The sequence below is a fragment of the Apostichopus japonicus genome, chromosome 1, assembly GCF_037975245.1.
Source record: "Apostichopus japonicus isolate 1M-3 chromosome 1, ASM3797524v1, whole genome shotgun sequence".
In the NCBI taxonomy this organism is placed as follows: Eukaryota; Metazoa; Echinodermata; class Holothuroidea; order Aspidochirotida; family Stichopodidae; genus Apostichopus; species Apostichopus japonicus.
In genome coordinates this window covers 4,302,891-4,324,222 of record NC_092561.1, presented here as the reverse complement: position 1 = coordinate 4,324,222, position 21,332 = coordinate 4,302,891, and the positions used below count along the sequence as shown (strand labels likewise).

The following is a 21,332-nucleotide window of genomic DNA, read 5'->3' as shown; positions in this document are numbered from 1 at the left end:
CGTATATTTTCTTCCTGATATACCGTGTCGTTAAATCGATACGAAATGAATATCCGTATAGACTGAACTATAGGACAATGAAAAGAACATAAATATTGTTCAAGTTGAGAGTACATTTCCTTCGTGTTCATTCCTTCTTGTAACGGGTGTATAATGTTTCCAATTATATAGCAATATGTGGTTGATATTTTTATTAAGTCAAATTTTTGTGTTAACTGCAACTTCGGTAAGCTGATATAACGTTTAATCTGTTTAGGCCTACATTACCGCTGCTGTACGCTCGATTATTTTATGTTACAACGTATATACGCTTGACTATTATATATTACAGTGGCTATACGGTGAACTATTAAAACTTCGTTGAAAATAAAATTGGCTGAGACTCCTCCAATATTAATGCTGCAAATAAACAACTGTTTTCCACTCTGAAATGTTAACTTCAAACCATGAAAAGTATGACATGAAGTTTTAGTAAAAAAAAACGAAAAATATATAGGCCTATATATATGCAGGATACATGAGTATAAAGATTGTCTTTACAGTGCTTGGTTAATTTGTATTGACTTGATATAAAATTAAAAACACATTAAACACCATATCAATGCATCATGACCACAGCATACTGCGGTTCACAAGTCCGTGGAAGATTTCCGACATCGTCGGGCCTACCGCCCCTTGATTTAATAATGTACCTACCTAGTACAAGGTATAAGTCAGTCTTACATTGAGCATCACCATCGAAAGACTTCTTACATCTAATTCTACAATTATTATGAGAAATGTCCACAATTATGTTGTCCGTCTTGTCGATTGCTGAAAATGAACACACAGAAAGGGGAAAATAATTCGGAACATCTGATTCTTCTGAAATGAATGAATCGTCGAACAAATTAATATTTACGATAAGAACATTTCTATTTTTATCTTCTCATATTGAATGTCTCCTATCTGTAAATAACTTTAAATCATAACGATATTTGTTATGAAGATTGTATAATTCTTTAGAGTAGGCCTACATAAACTAGTGGCAAAAAGATTGTCGACATATAGACATCAGTTTGGTTGTGTAAATAATTGAATGCATAACTTGGCTGTAATATCTCTTGCTAAGTCTCTTCAGATCATTAAAATTAAAATTAAAAACACAAAAAAAACTGAAAAACTGAAAAACCTTACTCAACATATACTTGCATAACAGAACCACAGTATAGACTAATTACAGTATGTAATTTAAAAAGAGATAATTCACTATAGTCATTAGCATACCATTGTCACCGCATTTGATTCTGACTTTTGACCCATCCATGCATGTGAAATTCAATCTTGCACCCGTCTGAACAGATACTTTACTGGAACCGTTGGTAAAGATCTACACTCGAATAAATAGAACAAAACAGAGTATCTGAGAGAATTACCACACATGCAGTGAAGAAATATTCAATAACTTCATAAAATAATTAATGAACGAAATTATCAACCATTTGTCAAAAGGGATCTGCATTAATACTAAATTTTCAACAACTTTACGGGACGTCGTCAAGTAGCAGAAACTGTAAACCATTAAATTATTATGTTTGTAGACTGTACAGTCATAACTTTTCATTTTGAGCTTGTGAATCCCGCGCAGACTAGATAGCAAAATCACCTTTGTAATGTTCACAATTAAAATCAAATCTTCGTTCTTAAGAGTGTTTTTTTTTTTTATTGGCAAACGTTTTAATAAAGCTGTTATCTCATTTCATCGCTTACTGCGAGACTAGTGCGTAAGAGCTGACGTTGTCATTAACGTTGTGTTATATCCTACGTTCTAGTATCACCGACTCCATGTAGGTTGTAGCAAATTGGGCACCAAATGGTAAACATCTTAACCAATAGCGTACTGGTCGGACTATGCATCCATCAATATATATGTTTCCCAATGAAGAGGAATATACAACATTTTAACCAATTCCATTTTCAAAACGTAGAAAACTTAGCCAAATATTGTGATCGTTTAATCGTTCTACCCAAGGTCTCTTTGTATTTGTAGTTTACTCTGAGGAAAACGAATGAGCTGCCCAACTATACTACAGTGATACATATCATATACTGAGGGAAACGAATGAGTTGCCCAACTATACTACAGTGATACTTATCATATCCTGAGGAAAACGGAGGAGTTACCCAACTATACTACAGTGATACATATCATATACAGAGGAAAACGGAGGAGTTACCCAACTATACTACAGTGATACATATCATATCCTGAGGAAAACGGAGGAGTTACCCAACTATACTACAGTGATACATATCATATACTGAGGAAAACGGAGGAGTTGCCCAACTATACTACAGTGATACATATCATATACTGAGGAAAACGAATGAGTTGCGCAACTATACTATAGTGATACACATCATATCCTGAGGAAAACGGAGGAGTTACCCAACTATACTACAGTAATATATGTCATATCCTGAGGAAAGCGAAGGAGTTGCCCAACTGTATGCTAGATTGAATACATATATATCATAATTTGTGGTTATCAACAGTTCTAACAGTTTATTACCGAAGAGGTTCCATTTTCTTGTAGGTAGGACAGTCTTAAACGACATTGTCTTAGCTCTCTTGCTACCCCCGTAACATTGAAACACCTCGTCGGGGACGCCTTCACTCCATTAGAGCACGAATCGCTTACACACTTGTACATGCCACTTAATTCTGAATTGAAGTTTTCGATGATTAGGGAATTCGACGTTTTGTTATTGAAAACTGTGAAATAGTCACCACAAGCAATGCAGTTTCCCGAAGACAGTTCGTAAGATGTTCCATTTGATTCCAGAGTTATCAGCCATACTCCGCGTGTACAGGAATCACGGATATCACAGTGTATTTCTGTGTTACTTCCAATGGTGATAAGCTTACTTTGGAAACCATAAGGCAAGCCCATACAGAACTCATTGTTGCACACAACACCAGTGGTCAATCGTAGTACCAAAAGAAATGAAATATGGCACCCTCGCATTTTCTGTCGCTGTTTGGGAGCAGTCAGAACTAAAATCCGAACATGGACCTGCCTCTGTTACTGATTATTATCAAAATTGAATGCACTCAGCATTCTACTGAACATGAATAACTTCCTTGTAGGAAACAAAAACAAAACCACACGTTCACAATTATCGTACTTAATCGTTAAATTTAATTTCGAATAGAAATTTAGGTCTTACCCTTGATACAGTTATTGTTTTTGGTTTCACTGAATGACTCTTTTAGTCCTAATTAATATCTTTTGTATCAATGTTAATAATCGATGTTTAATAGCCCTGTATCACACCAGTTTCTACAATACATGTCCGTTTATTACATGGGTTTTATGCAACTTCCTCATTTATATATCCTAGAGTAAACTAGATGAATATAGTATAACGGTAAAGGTTTGCTATGCCGTTATGAAATTCAGGGTAATGATATACTTATAGACCGATATCAAATTTCTCTGTGTTATTAACAAATTACAATCTTACAATGTTCTTTGAGGAATATGAAAAAAAAATGTTTTTCTTATACATTTCAGAGAGACGATTTTCCTGAGGCAGATGATCCACAGGAACAGTTTTGTTATCATCCACCCCCCACCCCCACACACACAAACACACACATGTTTTGGAAGCCTTCATTTTTTTTTAAAATTTTTTTCTGAAACTGAGAAAAACCGTATTCTTTATCCCTATTCCTCAGTCCCCCTAATTTAATTCGTGCGCCGAGTATCCCTTCTCCCAATCCTCTCCTTAATCCATCATATGGTACCCAAGTTCAGCAATAGTACGTTTTGCTTGTCAAATTTGGAATATACATTGCACAGTGCCAACAGCAGTGGAGAGGCTTGACTAGGTAGTCCATAGCTACTGATGAAGCTTTGATGTAAATAAAGTCATTATAGATCCGGGTTTTCAACAAAAGTCACAAATAACTGATACAAAACGAAGTCATTGATATGATCGAACATCAAATGTATTGCTAACTTTTAATTTACAAACTAAATCAAGCGGGATAATGATTCCAAAATCAAAATCAAGGTTCTCATAATGATATTATATTTAGCATTGTGGTAAGTAACAAATGAAGATATGAAGTAACTCGGCTCACGGTTAAAGCAAAGTAATCACTCACAAAGAAAGTCGATGCTTTACAAGAAATAGAAAAGCACCAGTAAGATATTAATCATCGAAAGAAAAGCCAAGTGTGAACTGCTCTAACGATAAAAAATAAAAATAGAGGGCGTTATGTAAAAACTTAAAAGTCCATTTCACAAAACCAACATATTCGATCGAAAAGCACCAGAACAACGTAAGCAATCAAATAAGGCGGCTAGAAGGTAATCTACATGTTTCACACACAAGAACCGTTAGAATTACCTTGCCTCAGTTTAAATTGGGGGGGGGGGGGGTGGGGGGAGGTTGTACACTGCAATAACAAAGTAAGTGCATGTTGTCAGTCATTGTTTAATACGGTACAGTTATAGTCCACCACTGTTGTAACGACTTTTGTAATGGTGTTCACTATTTTAATATTATTTCTTTCTTCTTTTGTTTAAATTATAAAGTACCATAACTTTAAGCGAACTTAAAAGGCCAACTCAATGCTTTATCGAAATGAAATATGCAATCAATGTATGACTGATACAGGTTCAATTGAAAGCAATATTTCTTGTTAACTTGTTGTTCTTGTTCTTTTTTTCCTGATGGGTGGGGTCAAATCGTTCCCGATTCTCCCCAATCTTACCCTATTCTGTTTTTAAGAATAAGGGTTACAGAAAGAAGCTTTACAACACACGGTGCAACGTGAAAACATGTTGCCTGTGTACTATTCTTGACTGCCAGATGCCGGCAGAAGTTGCATCTTAAAATGTTTGATTTTTTTTATATCTATGGATCCCCAGACCCGCCCCCCCCCCCCCACTCAGTGATTGTTCCTTCCTATCTTTTCACTATGTAATTTAGTGTTCGGAATGTTCTGTATGAAACAAAATATCGGACGAACGCTTCGCGAGAAATATCCGCGTGTATATTTCACCCTCTATTATTATTCGTCGTTGTATGTGCCCAAAGATGCCGTTTAAAACCCAAACATATGCCAACGCAATTATTCGCACGTTTCGAGCTCAGTAATGTTTCTTTCTTTTCTTGCCATGATGTGCCACTTCGGACACGGCAACTCTTTGTAAAATAAATGTGCGCAATTTGCGCGCAATCGTTCGGTTGTCAGTTATCAACTTTTTATACCTAGTTTTGACAAATATATGAAAATAATTACTGGCTATAGTTAGCCTATCCCGAAATTACAGAGTTGTCACACTGCATAATAATGCACGATTTCATTAAAAAGAATAGGGCTGCAAGGATTGTTACTAAAAATAATGATTTTACTTATTTTAGAGGCATTATTCTAGTAATGGAACTTCCATGGATGAATGTGAAACAAAGAAGGAATTATTTTATATCTATTTTAATGTTTAAAGCCATACATGGTGTGGCGCCAGATTAAACTTCTAATGATGTTACTATGCAGGTTGATGTTCAGGATTATGGACTCACGCGTTCTTTTAATGTAAATGATCTTCACGTGCCTGATGATAGGTTAGAATGTTTTAAAAACTCCTCCTCATTTATGGGTCCAACCGTTTGGAACAGTCTATCTGATTAAGGAATGCATTTATTTTAATACTTTTAAATGCCATCTTAAAGTTTACATGATATCTTAATGTTACCTTTATCGTTCTTTAGTTATTTTTTTTTAGCATTTTTGGTGCCTGTTTTATTTAATATCTGTTTTTTTGTGTGCATATTTTAATTGTTTCACAGGACCACTGTTTATAAAAACAATGTTGGATATGTTACCCTGTATAAATATATTAAATAAATAAACAAATAAACTATCATTATTAAACATGGAATTCAGATCAGAAGTTTATATCTATTCATAGAAACAAAAAATGTTCATACTCTTTAATAAGCAAACTTTTCCTCAATAAACATTCAAATATCAAATATCGATATCACAAGATCACGGTAGATTTTATAAACTAAAAGATAGTTCGTCAGAATATATCGAAATGTTTTAGTAATTTAAGGTAAAGAGGAAGCGTTTGTTAAACTATTTACTTTCATACCTTATCCAGAAATGCGTCAATAATGTTATAAGAGGCATGCAGCGTCAGTTCCGCAGTTTTCAAAATAAAAGTAGCTATGTATACCCAATATTGGAGTTTGCTTTTATTTTTTGTGTTAAAATAATATATATATATATATATATATATATATATATATATATATATATATATATATATATATATTTTATAAACTAAGAGATAGTTTGTCAGAATATATCGAAATGTTTTAGTAATTTAAGGTAAAGAGGAAGCGTTTGTTAAACTATTTACTTTCATACCTTATCCAGAAATGCGTCAATAATGTTATAAGAGGCATGCAGCGTCAGTTTCGCAGTTTTCAAAATAAAAGTAGCTACGTATACCCAACATTGGAGTTCGCTTTTATTTTTTGTGTTAAAATACTATATATATATATATATATTTTATAAACTAAGAGATAGTTTGTCAGAATATATCGAAATGTTTTAGTAATTTAAGGTAAAGAGGAAGCGTTTGTTAAACTATTTACTTTCATACCTTATCCAGAAATGCGTCAATAATGTTATAAGAGGCATGCAGCGTCAGTTTCGCAGTTTTCAAAATAAAAGTAGCTACGTATACCCAACATTGGAGTTCGCTTTTATTTTTTGTGTTAAAATAATATATATATATATATTTTATAAACTAAGAGATAGTTTGTCAGAATATATCGAAATGTTTTAGTAATTTAAGGTAAAGAGGAAGCGTTTGTTAAACTATTTACTTTCATACCTTATCCAGAAATGCGTCAATAATGTTATAAGAGGCATGCAGCGTCAGTTCCGCAGTTTTCAAAATAAAAGTAGCTATGTATACCCAACATTGGAGTTTGCTTTTATTTTTTGTGTTAAAATAATATATATATATATATATATATATATATATATATATATATATATATATTATAAACTAAGAGATAGTTTGTCAGAATATATCGAAATGTTTTAGTAATTTAAGGTAAAGAGGAAGCGTTTGTTAAACTATTTACTTTCATACCTTATCCAGAAATGCGTCAATAATGTTATAAGAGGCATGCAGCGTCAATTCCGCAGTTTTCAAAATAAAAGTAGCTATGTATACCCAACATTGGAGTTTGCTTTTATTTTTTGTGTTAAAATAATATATATATATATATATATATATGTTATAAACTAAGAGATAGTTTGTAAGAATATATCGAAATGTTTTAGTAATTTAAGGTAAAGAGGAAGCGTTTGTTAAACTATTTACTTTCATACCTTATCCAGAAATGCGTCAATAATATTATAAGTAAAGAGGAAGCGTTTGTTAAACTATTTACTTTCATACCTTATCCAGAAATGCGTCAATAATGTTATAAGAGGCATGCAGCGTCAGTTTCGCAGTTTTCAAAATAAAAGTAGCTACGTATACCCAACATTGGAGTTCGCTTTTATTTTTTGTGTTAAAATAATATATATATATATATATATATATATTATAAACTAAGAGATAGTTTGTCAGAATATATCGAAATGTTTTAGTAATTTAAGGTAAAGAGGAAGCGTTTGTTAAACTATTTACTTTCATACCTTATCCAGAAATGCGTCAATAATATTATAAGTAAAGAGGAAGCGTTTGTTAAACTATTTACTTTCATACCTTATCCAGAAATGCGTCAATAATGTTATAAGAGGCATGCAGCGTCAGTTTCGCAGTTTTCAAAATAAAAGTAGCTACGTATACCCAACATTGGAGTTCGCTTTTATTTTTTGTGTTAAAATAATATATATATACATATATATATTTTATAAACTAAGAGATAGTTTGTCAGAATATATCGAAATGTTTTAGTAATTTAAGGTAAAGAGGAAGCGTTTGTTAAACTATTTACTTTCATACCTTATCCAGAAATGCGTCAATAATGTTATAAGAGGCATGCAGCGTCAGTTCCGCAGTTTTCAAAATAAAAGTAGCTATGTATACCCAACATTGGAGTTTGCTTTTATTTTTTGTGTTAAAATAATATATATATATATATATATATATATATATATATATATTTTATAAACTAAGAGATAGTTTGTCAGAATATATCGAAATGTTTTAGTAATTTAAGGTAAAGAGGAAGCGTTTGTTAAACTATTTACTTTCATACCTTATCCAGAAATGCGTCAATAATGTTATAAGAGGCATGCAGCGTCAGTTTCGCAGTTTTCAAAATAAAAGTAGCTACGTATACCCAACATTGGAGTTCGCTTTTATTTTTTGTGTTAAAATACTATATATATATATATATATTTTATAAACTAAGAGATAGTTTGTCAGAATATATCGAAATGTTTTAGTAATTTAAGGTAAAGAGGAAGCGTTTGTTAAACTATTTACTTTCATACCTTATCCAGAAATGCGTCAATAATGTTATAAGAGGCATGCAGCGTCAGTTTCGCAGTTTTCAAAATAAAAGTAGCTACGTATACCCAACATTGGAGTTCGCTTTTATTTTTTGTGTTAAAATAATATATATATATATATATATATATATATATATATATATATATATATATATATATATATATATATATATATATTTTATAAACTAAGAGATAGTTTGTCAGAATATATCGAAATGTTTTAGTAATTTAAGGTAAAGAGGAAGCGTTTGTTAAACTATTTACTTTCATACCTTATCCAGAAATGCGTCAATAATGTTATAAGAGGCATGCAGCGTCAGTTTCGCAGTTTTCAAAATAAAAGTAGCTACGTATACCCAACATTGGAGTTCGCTTTTATTTTTTGTGTTAAAATAATATATATATATATTTTATAAACTAAGAGATAGTTTGTCAGAATATATCGAAATGTTTTAGTAATTTAAGGTAAAGAGGAAGCGTTTGTTAAACTATTTACTTTCATACCTTATCCAGAAATGCGTCAATAATGTTATAAGAGGCATGCAGCGTCAGTTTCGCAGTTTTCAAAATAAAAGTAGCTACGTATACCCAACATTGGAGTTCGCTTTTATTTTTTGTGTTAAAATAATATATATATATATATATATATATATATTTTATAAACTAAGAGATAGTTTGTCAGAATATATCGAAATGTTTTAGTAATTTAAGGTAAAGAGGAAGCGTTTGTTAAACTATTTACTTTCATACCTTATCCAGAAATGCGTCAATAATGTTATAAGAGGCATGCAGCGTCAGTTCCGCAGTTTTCAAAATAAAAGTAGCTACGTATACCCAACATTGGAGTTCGCTTTTATTTTTTGTGTTAAAATAATATATATATATATTTTATAAACTAAGAGATAGTTTGTAAGAATATATCGAAATGTTTTAGTAATTTAAGGTAAAGAGGAAGCGTTTGTTAAACTATTTACTTTCATACCTTATCCAGAAATGCGTCAATAATGTTATAAGAGGCATGCAGCGTCAGTTTCGCAGTTTTCAAAATAAAAGTAGCTACGTATACCCAACATTGGAGTTCGCTTTTATTTTTTCTGTTAAAATAATATATATATACATATATATATTTTATAAACTAAGAGATAGTTTGTCAGAATATATCGAAATGTTTTAGTAATTTAAGGTAAAGAGGAAGCGTTTGTTAAACTATTTACTTTCATACCTTATCCAGAAATGCGTCAATAATGTTATAAGAGGCATGCAGCGTCAGTTCCGCAGTTTTCAAAATAAAAGTAGCTATGTATACCCAACATTGGAGTTTGCTTTTATTTTTTGTGTTAAAATAATATATATATATATATATATATATATATATATATATATATATATATATTTTATAAACTAAGAGATAGTTTGTCAGAATATATCGAAATGTTTTAGTAATTTAAGGTAAAGAGGAAGCGTTTGTTAAACTATTTACTTTCATACCTTATCCAGAAATGCGTCAATAATGTTATAAGAGGCATGCAGCGTCAGTTTCGCAGTTTTCAAAATAAAAGTAGCTACGTATACCCAACATTGGAGTTCGCTTTTATTTTTTGTGTTAAAATACTATATATATATATATATATTTTATAAACTAAGAGATAGTTTGTCAGAATATATCGAAATGTTTTAGTAATTTAAGGTAAAGAGGAAGCGTTTGTTAAACTATTTACTTTCATACCTTATCCAGAAATGCGTCAATAATGTTATAAGAGGCATGCAGCGTCAGTTTCGCAGTTTTCAAAATAAAAGTAGCTACGTATACCCAACATTGGAGTTCGCTTTTATTTTTTGTGTTAAAATAATATATATATATATATATATATATATATATATATATTTTATAAACTAAGAGATAGTTTGTCAGAATATATCGAAATGTTTTAGTAATTTAAGGTAAAGAGGAAGCGTTTGTTAAACTATTTACTTTCATACCTTATCCAGAAATGCGTCAATAATGTTATAAGAGGCATGCAGCGTCAGTTTCGCAGTTTTCAAAATAAAAGTAGCTACGTATACCCAACATTGGAGTTCGCTTTTATTTTTTGTGTTAAAATAATATATATATATATTTTATAAACTAAGAGATAGTTTGTCAGAATATATCGAAATGTTTTAGTAATTTAAGGTAAAGAGGAAGCGTTTGTTAAACTATTTACTTTCATACCTTATCCAGAAATGCGTCAATAATGTTATAAGAGGCATGCAGCGTCAGTTTCGCAGTTTTCAAAATAAAAGTAGCTACGTATACCCAACATTGGAGTTCGCTTTTATTTTTTGTGTTAAAATAATATATATATATATATATATATATATATATATATTTTATAAACTAAGAGATAGTTTGTCAGAATATATCGAAATGTTTTAGTAATTTAAGGTAAAGAGGAAGCGTTTGTTAAACTATTTACTTTCATACCTTATCCAGAAATGCGTCAATAATGTTATAAGAGGCATGCAGCGTCAGTTCCGCAGTTTTCAAAATAAAAGTAGCTACGTATACCCAACATTGGAGTTCGCTTTTATTTTTTGTGTTAAAATAATATATATATATATTTTATAAACTAAGAGATAGTTTGTAAGAATATATCGAAATGTTTTAGTAATTTAAGGTAAAGAGGAAGCGTTTGTTAAACTATTTACTTTCATACCTTATCCAGAAATGCGTCAATAATATTATAAGTAAAGAGGAAGCGTTTGTTAAACTATTTACTTTCATACCTTATCCAGAAATGCGTCAATAATGTTATAAGAGGCATGCAGCGTCAGTTTCGCAGTTTTCAAAATAAAAGTAGCTACGTATACCCAACATTGGAGTTCGCTTTTATTTTTTGTGTTAAAATAATATATATATATATATATATATTATAAACTAAGAGATAGTTTGTCAGAATATATCGAAATGTTTTAGTAATTTAAGGTAAAGAGGAAGCGTTTGTTAAACTATTTACTTTCATACCTTATCCAGAAATGCGTCAATAATATTATAAGTAAAGAGGAAGCGTTTGTTAAACTATTTACTTTCATACCTTATCCAGAAATGCGTCAATAATGTTATAAGAGGCATGCAGCGTCAGTTTCGCAGTTTTCAAAATAAAAGTAGCTACGTATACCCAACATTGGAGTTCGCTTTTATTTTTTGTGTTAAAATAATATATATATACATATATATATTTTATAAACTAAGAGATAGTTTGTCAGAATATATCGAAATGTTTTAGTAATTTAAGGTAAAGAGGAAGCGTTTGTTAAACTATTTACTTTCATACCTTATCCAGAAATGCGTCAATAATGTTATAAGAGGCATGCAGCGTCAGTTCCGCAGTTTTCAAAATAAAAGTAGCTATGTATACCCAACATTGGAGTTTGCTTTTATTTTTTGTGTTAAAATTATATATATATATATATATATATATATATATATATATATATATATTTTATAAACTAAGAGATAGTTTGTCAGAATATATCGAAATGTTTTAGTAATTTAAGGTAAAGAGGAAGCGTTTGTTAAACTATTTACTTTCATACCTTATCCAGAAATGCGTCAATAATGTTATAAGAGGCATGCAGCGTCAGTTTCGCAGTTTTCAAAATAAAAGTAGCTACGTATACCCAACATTGGAGTTCGCTTTTATTTTTTGTGTTAAAATACTATATATATATATATATATTTTATAAACTAAGAGATAGTTTGTCAGAATATATCGAAATGTTTTAGTAATTTAAGGTAAAGAGGAAGCGTTTGTTAAACTATTTACTTTCATACCTTATCCAGAAATGCGTCAATAATGTTATAAGAGGCATGCAGCGTCAGTTTCGCAGTTTTCAAAATAAAAGTAGCTACGTATATCCAACATTGGAGTTCGCTTTTATTTTTTGTGTTAAAATAATATATATATATATATATATATATATATATATATATATATATATATATATATATATTTTATAAACTAAGAGATAGTTTGTCAGAATATATCGAAATGTTTTAGTAATTTAAGGTAAAGAGGAAGCGTTTGTTAAACTATTTACTTTCATACCTTATCCAGAAATGCGTCAATAATGTTATAAGAGGCATGCAGCGTCAGTTCCGCAGTTTTCAAAATAAAAGTAGCTACGTATACCCAACATTGGAGTTCGCTTTTATTTTTTGTGTTAAAATAATATATATATATATTTTATAAACTAAGAGATAGTTTGTCAGAATATATCGAAATGTTTTAGTAATTTAAGGTAAAGAGGAAGCGTTTGTTAAACTATTTACTTTCATACCTTATCCAGAAATGCGTCAATAATGTTATAAGAGGCATGCAGCGTCAGTTTCGCAGTTTTCAAAATAAAAGTAGCTACGTATACCCAACATTGGAGTTCGCTTTTATTTTTTCTGTTAAAATAATATATATATACATATATATATTTTATAAACTAAGAGATAGTTTGTCAGAATATATCGAAATGTTTTAGTAATTTAAGGTAAAGAGGAAGCGTTTGTTAAACTATTTACTTTCATACCTTATCCAGAAATGCGTCAATAATGTTATAAGAGGCATGCAGCGTCAGTTCCGCAGTTTTCAAAATAAAAGTAGCTATGTATACCCAACATTGGAGTTTGCTTTTATTTTTTGTGTTAAAATAATATATATATATATATATATATATATATATATATATATATATATTTTATAAACTAAGAGATAGTTTGTCAGAATATATCGAAATGTTTTAGTAATTTAAGGTAAAGAGGAAGCGTTTGTTAAACTATTTACTTTCATACCTTATCCAGAAATGCGTCAATAATGTTATAAGAGGCATGCAGCGTCAGTTTCGCAGTTTTCAAAATAAAAGTAGCTACGTATACCCAACATTGGAGTTCGCTTTTATTTTTTGTGTTAAAATACTATATATATATATATATATTTTATAAACTAAGAGATAGTTTGTCAGAATATATCGAAATGTTTTAGTAATTTAAGGTAAAGAGGAAGCGTTTGTTAAACTATTTACTTTCATACCTTATCCAGAAATGCGTCAATAATGTTATAAGAGGCATGCAGCGTCAGTTTCGCAGTTTTCAAAATAAAAGTAGCTACGTATACCCAACATTGGAGTTCGCTTTTATTTTTTGTGTTAAAATAATATATATATATATATATATATATATATATATATATATATATATATATTTTATAAACTAAGAGATAGTTTGTCAGAATATATCGAAATGTTTTAGTAATTTAAGGTAAAGAGGAAGCGTTTGTTAAACTATTTACTTTCATACCTTATCCAGAAATGCGTCAATAATGTTATAAGAGGCATGCAGCGTCAGTTTCGCAGTTTTCAAAATAAAAGTAGCTACGTATACCCAACATTGGAGTTCGCTTTTATTTTTTGTGTTAAAATAATATATATATATATTTTATAAACTAAGAGATAGTTTGTCAGAATATATCGAAATGTTTTAGTAATTTAAGGTAAAGAGGAAGCGTTTGTTAAACTATTTACTTTCATACCTTATCCAGAAATGCGTCAATAATGTTATAAGAGGCATGCAGCGTCAGTTTCGCAGTTTTCAAAATAAAAGTAGCTACGTATACCCAACATTGGAGTTCGCTTTTATTTTTTGTGTTAAAATAATATATATATATATATATATATATATATATATTTTATAAACTAAGAGATAGTTTGTCAGAATATATCGAAATGTTTTAGTAATTTAAGGTAAAGAGGAAGCGTTTGTTAAACTATTTACTTTCATACCTTATCCAGAAATGCGTCAATAATGTTATAAGAGGCATGCAGCGTCAGTTCCGCAGTTTTCAAAATAAAAGTAGCTACGTATACCCAACATTGGAGTTCGCTTTTATTTTTTGTGTTAAAATAATATATATATATATTTTATAAACTAAGAGATAGTTTGTAAGAATATATCGAAATGTTTTAGTAATTTAAGGTAAAGAGGAAGCGTTTGTTAAACTATTTACTTTCATACCTTATCCAGAAATGCGTCAATAATGTTATAAGAGGCATGCAGCGTCAGTTCCGCAGTTTTCAAAATAAAAGTAGCTACGTATACCCAACATTGGAGTTCGCTTTTATTTTTTGTGTTAAAATAATATATATATATATTTTATAAACTAAGAGATAGTTTGTCAGAATATATCGAAATGTTTTAGTAATTTAAGGTAAAGAGGAAGCGTTTGTTAAACTATTTACTTTCATACCTTATCCAGAAATGCGTCAATAATGTTATAAGAGGCATGCAGCGTCAGTTCCGCAGTTTTCAAAATAAAAGTAGCTATGTATACCCAACATTGGAGTTCGCTTTTATTTTTTGTGTTAAAATAATATATATATATATTTTATAAACTAAGAGATAGTTTGTCAGAATATATCGAAATGTTTTAGTAATTTAAGGTAAAGAGGAAGCGTTTGTTAAACTATTTACTTTCATACCTTATCCAGAAATGCGTCAATAATGTTATAAGAGGCATGCAGCGTCAGTTCCGCAGTTTTCAAAATAAAAGTAGCTATGTATACCCAATATTGGAGTTTGCTTTTATTTTTTGTGTTAAAATAATATATATATATATATATATATATATATATATATATAACGTAACGACTAACGTATATTTTCTTCCTGATATACCGTGTCGTTAAATCGATACGAAATGAATATCCGTATAGACTGAACTATAGGACAATGAAAAGAACATAAATATTGTTCAAGTTGAGAGTACTTTTCCTTCGTGTTCATTCCTTCTTGTAACGGGTGTATAATGTTTCCAATTATATAGCAATATGTGGTTGATATTTTTATTAAGTCAAATTTTTGTGTTAACTGCAACTTCGGTAAGCTGATATAACGTTTAATCTGTTTAGGCCTACATTACCGCTGCTGTACGCTCGATTATTTTATGTTACAACGTATATACGCTTGACTATTATATATTACAGTGGCTATACGGTGAACTATTAAAACTTCGTTGAAAATAAAATTGGCTGAGACTCCTCCAATATTAATGCTGCAAATAAACAACTGTTTTCCACTCTGAAATGTTAACTTCAAACCATGAAAAGTATGACATGAAGTTTTAGTAAAAAAAAACGAAAAATATATAGGCCTATATATATGCAGGATACATGAGTATAAAGATTGTCTTTACAGTGCTTGGTTAATTTGTATTGACTTGATATAAAATTAAAAACACATTTAACACCATATCAATGCATCATGACCACAGCATACTGCGGTTCACAAGTCCGTGGAAGATTTCCGACATCGTCGTGCCTACCGCCCCTTGATTTAATAATGTACCTACCTAGTACAAGGTATAAGTCAGTCTTACATTGAGCATCACCATCGAAAGACTTCTTACATCTAATTCTACAATTATTATGAGAAATGTCCACAATTATGATGTCCGTCTTGTCGATTGCTGAAAATGAACACACAGAAAGGGGAAAATAATTCGGAACATCTAATTCTTCTGAAATGAATGAATCGTCGAACAAATTAATATTTACGATGAGAACATTTCTATTTTTATCTTCTCATATTGAATGTCTCCTATCTGTAAATAACTTTAAATCATAACGATATTTGTTATGAAGATTGTATCATTCTTTAGAGTAGGCCTACATAAACTAGTGGCAAAAAGATTGTCGACATATAGACATCAGTTTGGTTGTGTAAATAATTGAATGCATAACTTGGCTGTAATATCTCTTGCTAAGTCTCTTCAGATCATTAAAATTAAAATTAAAAACACACAAAAAAAACTGAAAAACTGAAAAACCTTACTCAACATATACTTGCATAACAGAACCACAGTATAGACTAATTACAGTATGTAATTTAAAAAGAGATAATTCACTATGACATTAGCATACCATTGTCACCGCATTTGATTCTGACTTTTGACCCATCCATGCATGTGAAATTCAATCTTGCACCAGTCTGAACAGATACTTTACTGGAACCGTTGGTAAAGATCTACACTCGAATAAATAGAACAAAACAGAGTATCTGAGAGAATTACCATTTGTCAATAGGGATCTGCATTAATGCTGAATTTTTCAGCAACTTCATGGGACATCTTCAAGTAGCTGAAACGGTAAACCATTAAATTATTATGTTTGTAGACTATGTAGTCATAACTTTTCATTTTGAGCTTGTGAATCCCGCGCAGACTAGATGGCCAAATCACCTTTGTAATGTTCACAATTACAATCAAATGTAAGAGTGTTTTTTATTATTTTTTTATTTTTTTATCGGCAAACGTTTTAATAAAGCTGTTATCTCATTTCATCGCTTACTGCGAGACTGATGCGTAAGAGCTGACGTTGTCATTAACGTTAAGTTATTTTCTACGTTCTAGTATCACCGACTGCATGTAGGTTGTAGCAAATAGGGCACCAAATGGTAAACATCTTAACCAATAACGAACTGGTCGGACTATGCATCCAATCAATATATGTTTCCCAATGAAGAGGAATATACAACATTTTAACCAATTCAATTGTCAAAACGTAGAAAACTTGCCCAAAATTTGTGATCGTTTAATCGCTCTACCCAAGGTCTCTTTGCATTCGTAGTTTACCCTGAGGAAAACGAATGAGTTGCCCAACTATACTACAATGATATATATATCATATACTGAGGAGAACGGAGGAGTTACCCAACTATACTACAGTGATACACATCATATACTGAGGAAAACGGAGGAGTTACCCAACTATACTACAGTGATACATATCATATACTGAGGAAAACGAATGAGTTGCCCAACTATACTACAGTGATACACATCATATACTGAGGAAAACGGAGGAGTTACCCAACTATACTACAGTAATACATATCATATACTGAGGAAAACGGAGGAGTTGCCCAACTATACTACAGTGATACATATCATAGTGAGGAAAACGAAGTAGTTGCCCAACTATATGCTAGATTGAATATATATATATATATATATATATATATATATATATATATATATATATCATAATTTGTGGTTATCAACAGTTCTAACAGTTTATTACCGAAGAGGTTCCATTTTCTTGTAGGTAGGACAGTCTTAAACGACATTGTCTTAGCTCTCTTGCTACCCCCGTAACATTGAAACACCTCGTCGGGGACGCCTTCACTCCATTAGAGCACGAATCGCTTACACACTTGTACATGCCACTTAATTCTGAATTGAAGTTTTCGATGATTAGGGAATTCGACGTTTTGTTATTGAAAACTGTGAAATAGTCACCACAAGCACTGCAGTTTCCCGAAGACAGTTCGTAAGATGTTCCATTTGATTCCAGAGTTATCAGCCATACTCCGCGTGTACAGGAATCACGGATATCACAGTGTATTTCTGTGTTACTTCCAATGGTGATAAGTTTACTTTGGAAACCATAGGGCAAGCCCATACAGAACTCATTGTTGCACCCAACACCAGTGATCAATCGTAGTACCAGAAGAAATGAAAGATGGCATCCTCGCATTTTCTGTCGCTGTTTGGGAGCAGTCAGAAATAACATCCAAACATGGACTTGCCTCTGTTACTGATTATTATCAAAATTGAATGCACTCAGCATTCTACTGAACATGAATAACTTCCTTGTAGGAAACAAAAACGAAACCACACGTTCACAATTATCGTACTTAATCGTTGAATTTAATTTCGAATAGAAATTTAGGTCTTACCCTTGATACAGTTATTGTTTTTGGTTTCACTGAATGACTCTTGTAGTCCTAATCTATTGTATCAATGTTAATAATCGATGTTTAATAGCCCTGTATCACATCAGTTTCTACAATACATGTCCGTTTATTACATGGGTTATATGTAACTTCCCCATTTATATATCCTAGAGTAAACTAGATGAATATAGTTTAACGGTAAAGGTTTGCTATGCCGTTATGAAATTCGGGGTAATGATATACTTATAGACCGATATCCAATTTTCTGTGTTATTAACAAATTACAATCTTACAATGTTCTTTGAGGAATATGATAAAAAGAGATGTTTTTCTAAAACATTTCAGAGATACGAATTTCCCGAAGTCAGACAGGTCCACAGGAACAATTTTGTTATCACCCCGCCCCCCCCCCACCCCCAAACACACACACACTTTTTGGAAGTCTTGATTTTTTCCATAAATATTTTCTGAAACTGAGAAAACCGTATTCTTTATCCCTATTCCTCAGTCCCCCTAATTTAATCCGTGCGCCGAGTATCCCTTCTCCCAATCCTCTCCTTAATCCATCATATGGTACCCAAGTTCAGCAATATTACGTTTTGCTTGTCAAATTTGGAATATTGCACAGTACCAACAGCAGTGGAGAGGCTTGACTAGGTAGTCCATAGCTACTTTAATTGATGAAGCTTTGATATAAATAAAGTCATTATAGACCCGGGGTTTCAACAAAAGTCACAAATAACTGATACAAAACGAAAAGTCGTTGATGTGATCGAATATCAAATGTATTGCTAACTTGACAAACTAAATCAAGCGGGATAATGATTTCAAACTCAAAGTCAAGGTTCTCATAATGATATTATATTTAGCATTGTGGTAAGTAACAAATGAAGATATGAAGTAACTCGGCTCATGGTTAAAGCAAAGTAATCACTCACAAAGAAAGTCGATGCTTTACAAGAAATAGAAAAGCACCAGTAAGATATTAATCATCGAAAGAAACACCAAGTGTGAACTGCTCTAACGATAAAAATAAAAATAGAGGGCGTTATGTAAAAACTTAAAAGTCCATTTCACAAACCCAACATAATATTCGATCGAAAAGCACCAGAACAACGTAAGCAATCAAATAAGGCGGCTAGAATGTAATCTACATGTTTCACACACACAAGAACCGTTAGAATTACCTCGCCTCAGTTTATATTGGGGGGGGGGGGGGAGGTTGTACACTGCAATAACAAAGTGAGTGCATGTTGTCAGTCATTGTTTAATACGGTACTGTTATAGTCCACCACTGTTGTAACGACTTTTGTAATAATGGTGTTCACTATTTTAATATTATTTCTTTCTTCTTTTGTTTAAATTATAAAGTACCATAACTTTAAGCGAACTTAAAAGGCCAACTCAATGCTTTAACGAAATGAAATATGCAACCAATGTATGACTGATACAGGTTCAATTGAAAGCAATATTTGTTGTTAACTTGTTGTTCTTGTTCTTTTTTCTTGATGGGTGGGGTCAAATCGTTCCCGATTCTCCCCAATTTTACCCTATTTTGTTTTTAAGAATAAGGGTTACAGAAAGATGCTTTACAACACACGGTACAACGTGAAAACATGTTGCCTGTGTACTATTCTTGACTGCCAGATGCCGGCAGAAGTTGCATCTTAAAAAGTTTGTTTTTGTTTTATATCTATGGAACCCCAGACCCCCCACTCAGTGATTGTTCCTTCCTATCTTTTCACTATGTTATTTAGTGTTCGGAATGTTCTGTATGAAACAAAATATGGGACGAACGCTTCGCGAGCAATATCCGCGTGTATATTTCACCATTTATTATTATTCGTCGTTGTATGTGCCCAAAGATGCCGTTTAAAACCCAAACATATGCCAACGCAATTATTTGCACGTTTCGCGCTCAGTAATGTTTCTTTCTTTTCTTGCCATGATGTGCCACTTCGGACACGGCAACTCTTTGTAAAATAAATGTGCGCAATTTGCGCGCAATCGTTCGGTTGTCAGTTATCAACTTTTTATTCCTAGTCTTGACAAATATATGAAAATAATTACTGGCTATAGTTAGCTTATCCCGAACTTACAGAGCTGTCACACTGCACAATAATGCACGATTTCATTAAAAAGAATAGGGCTGCAAGGATTGTTACTAAATTTTACTTATTTTAGAGGCATTAATCTAGTAATGGAACTTCCATGGATGAAGGTGAAACAAAGAAGGTATTATTTTATGCCTATTTCAATGTTTAAAGCCATCCATGGTGTGGCGCCAGATTAAACTTCTAATCATGATACTATGCAGGTTGATGTTCAGGATTATGGACTCACGCATTCTTTTAATGTAAATGATCTTCACGTGCCTGATGATAGGTTAGAATGTTTTAAAAACTCCTCCTCGTTTATGGGTCCAACCGTTTGGAACAGTCTACCTGAGGAATGCATATACTTTTGATACTTTTAAATGTCATCTTAAAGTTTACATGCTATCTTAATGTTTATATTTTACCTTTTATCGTTCTTTGTTTGTTTTTTTAGCATTTTTGTTGCCTGTTTTATTTTATATATGTTGCTTTTTTCATATTTTTATTGTTTCACAGGACCGCTGTTTATAACAACTACGTTGAATATGTTACCCTGTATAAATATATAAAATAAATTAACAAAATTTAAATATACTATCATTATTATATATGGAAATCAGATCAGAAGTTAGTGTCTATTCATAGAAGCAAAAAATGTTCATACTCTTTACCATGCAACTGATCCTCAATAAACTTTTAAATATCAAATATCGAGATCACGAGATCACGGTAGATTTTATAAACTAAAAGGTAGTTTTCAGAATATATCGAAATGTTTTAGTAATTTAAGGTAAAGAGAAAGCGTTTGATAAACTATTTACTTTCTTACCATATCCAGAAATGCGTCAATAATGTTATAAGAGACATGCAGCTATGTATACCCAATATTGGAGTTTGCTTTTATTTTTTGTGTTAAAATAATATATATACATTTATA

At 31.3% G+C, this 21,332-nt stretch overlaps 1 protein-coding gene across 1 annotated transcript; it reads right to left on the bottom strand.

The window, feature by feature from the left end:
* On the bottom strand, positions 1–18,228 carry LOC139960888 (uncharacterized). Its single transcript, XM_071959595.1, has 6 exons — positions 17,645–18,228; positions 16,487–16,589; positions 15,916–16,032; positions 2,553–3,123; positions 1,267–1,369; positions 1–813 (listed from the first exon to the last, which is right to left on the bottom strand). Exons 4-6 carry the CDS (start codon positions 3,006–3,008, stop codon positions 599–601), a joined length of 774 nt encoding a protein of 257 aa, XP_071815696.1. The 5' UTR covers positions 3,009–3,123; positions 15,916–16,032; positions 16,487–16,589; positions 17,645–18,228; the 3' UTR covers positions 1–598.
* Positions 18,229–21,332: the final 3,104 nt, after the last annotated feature.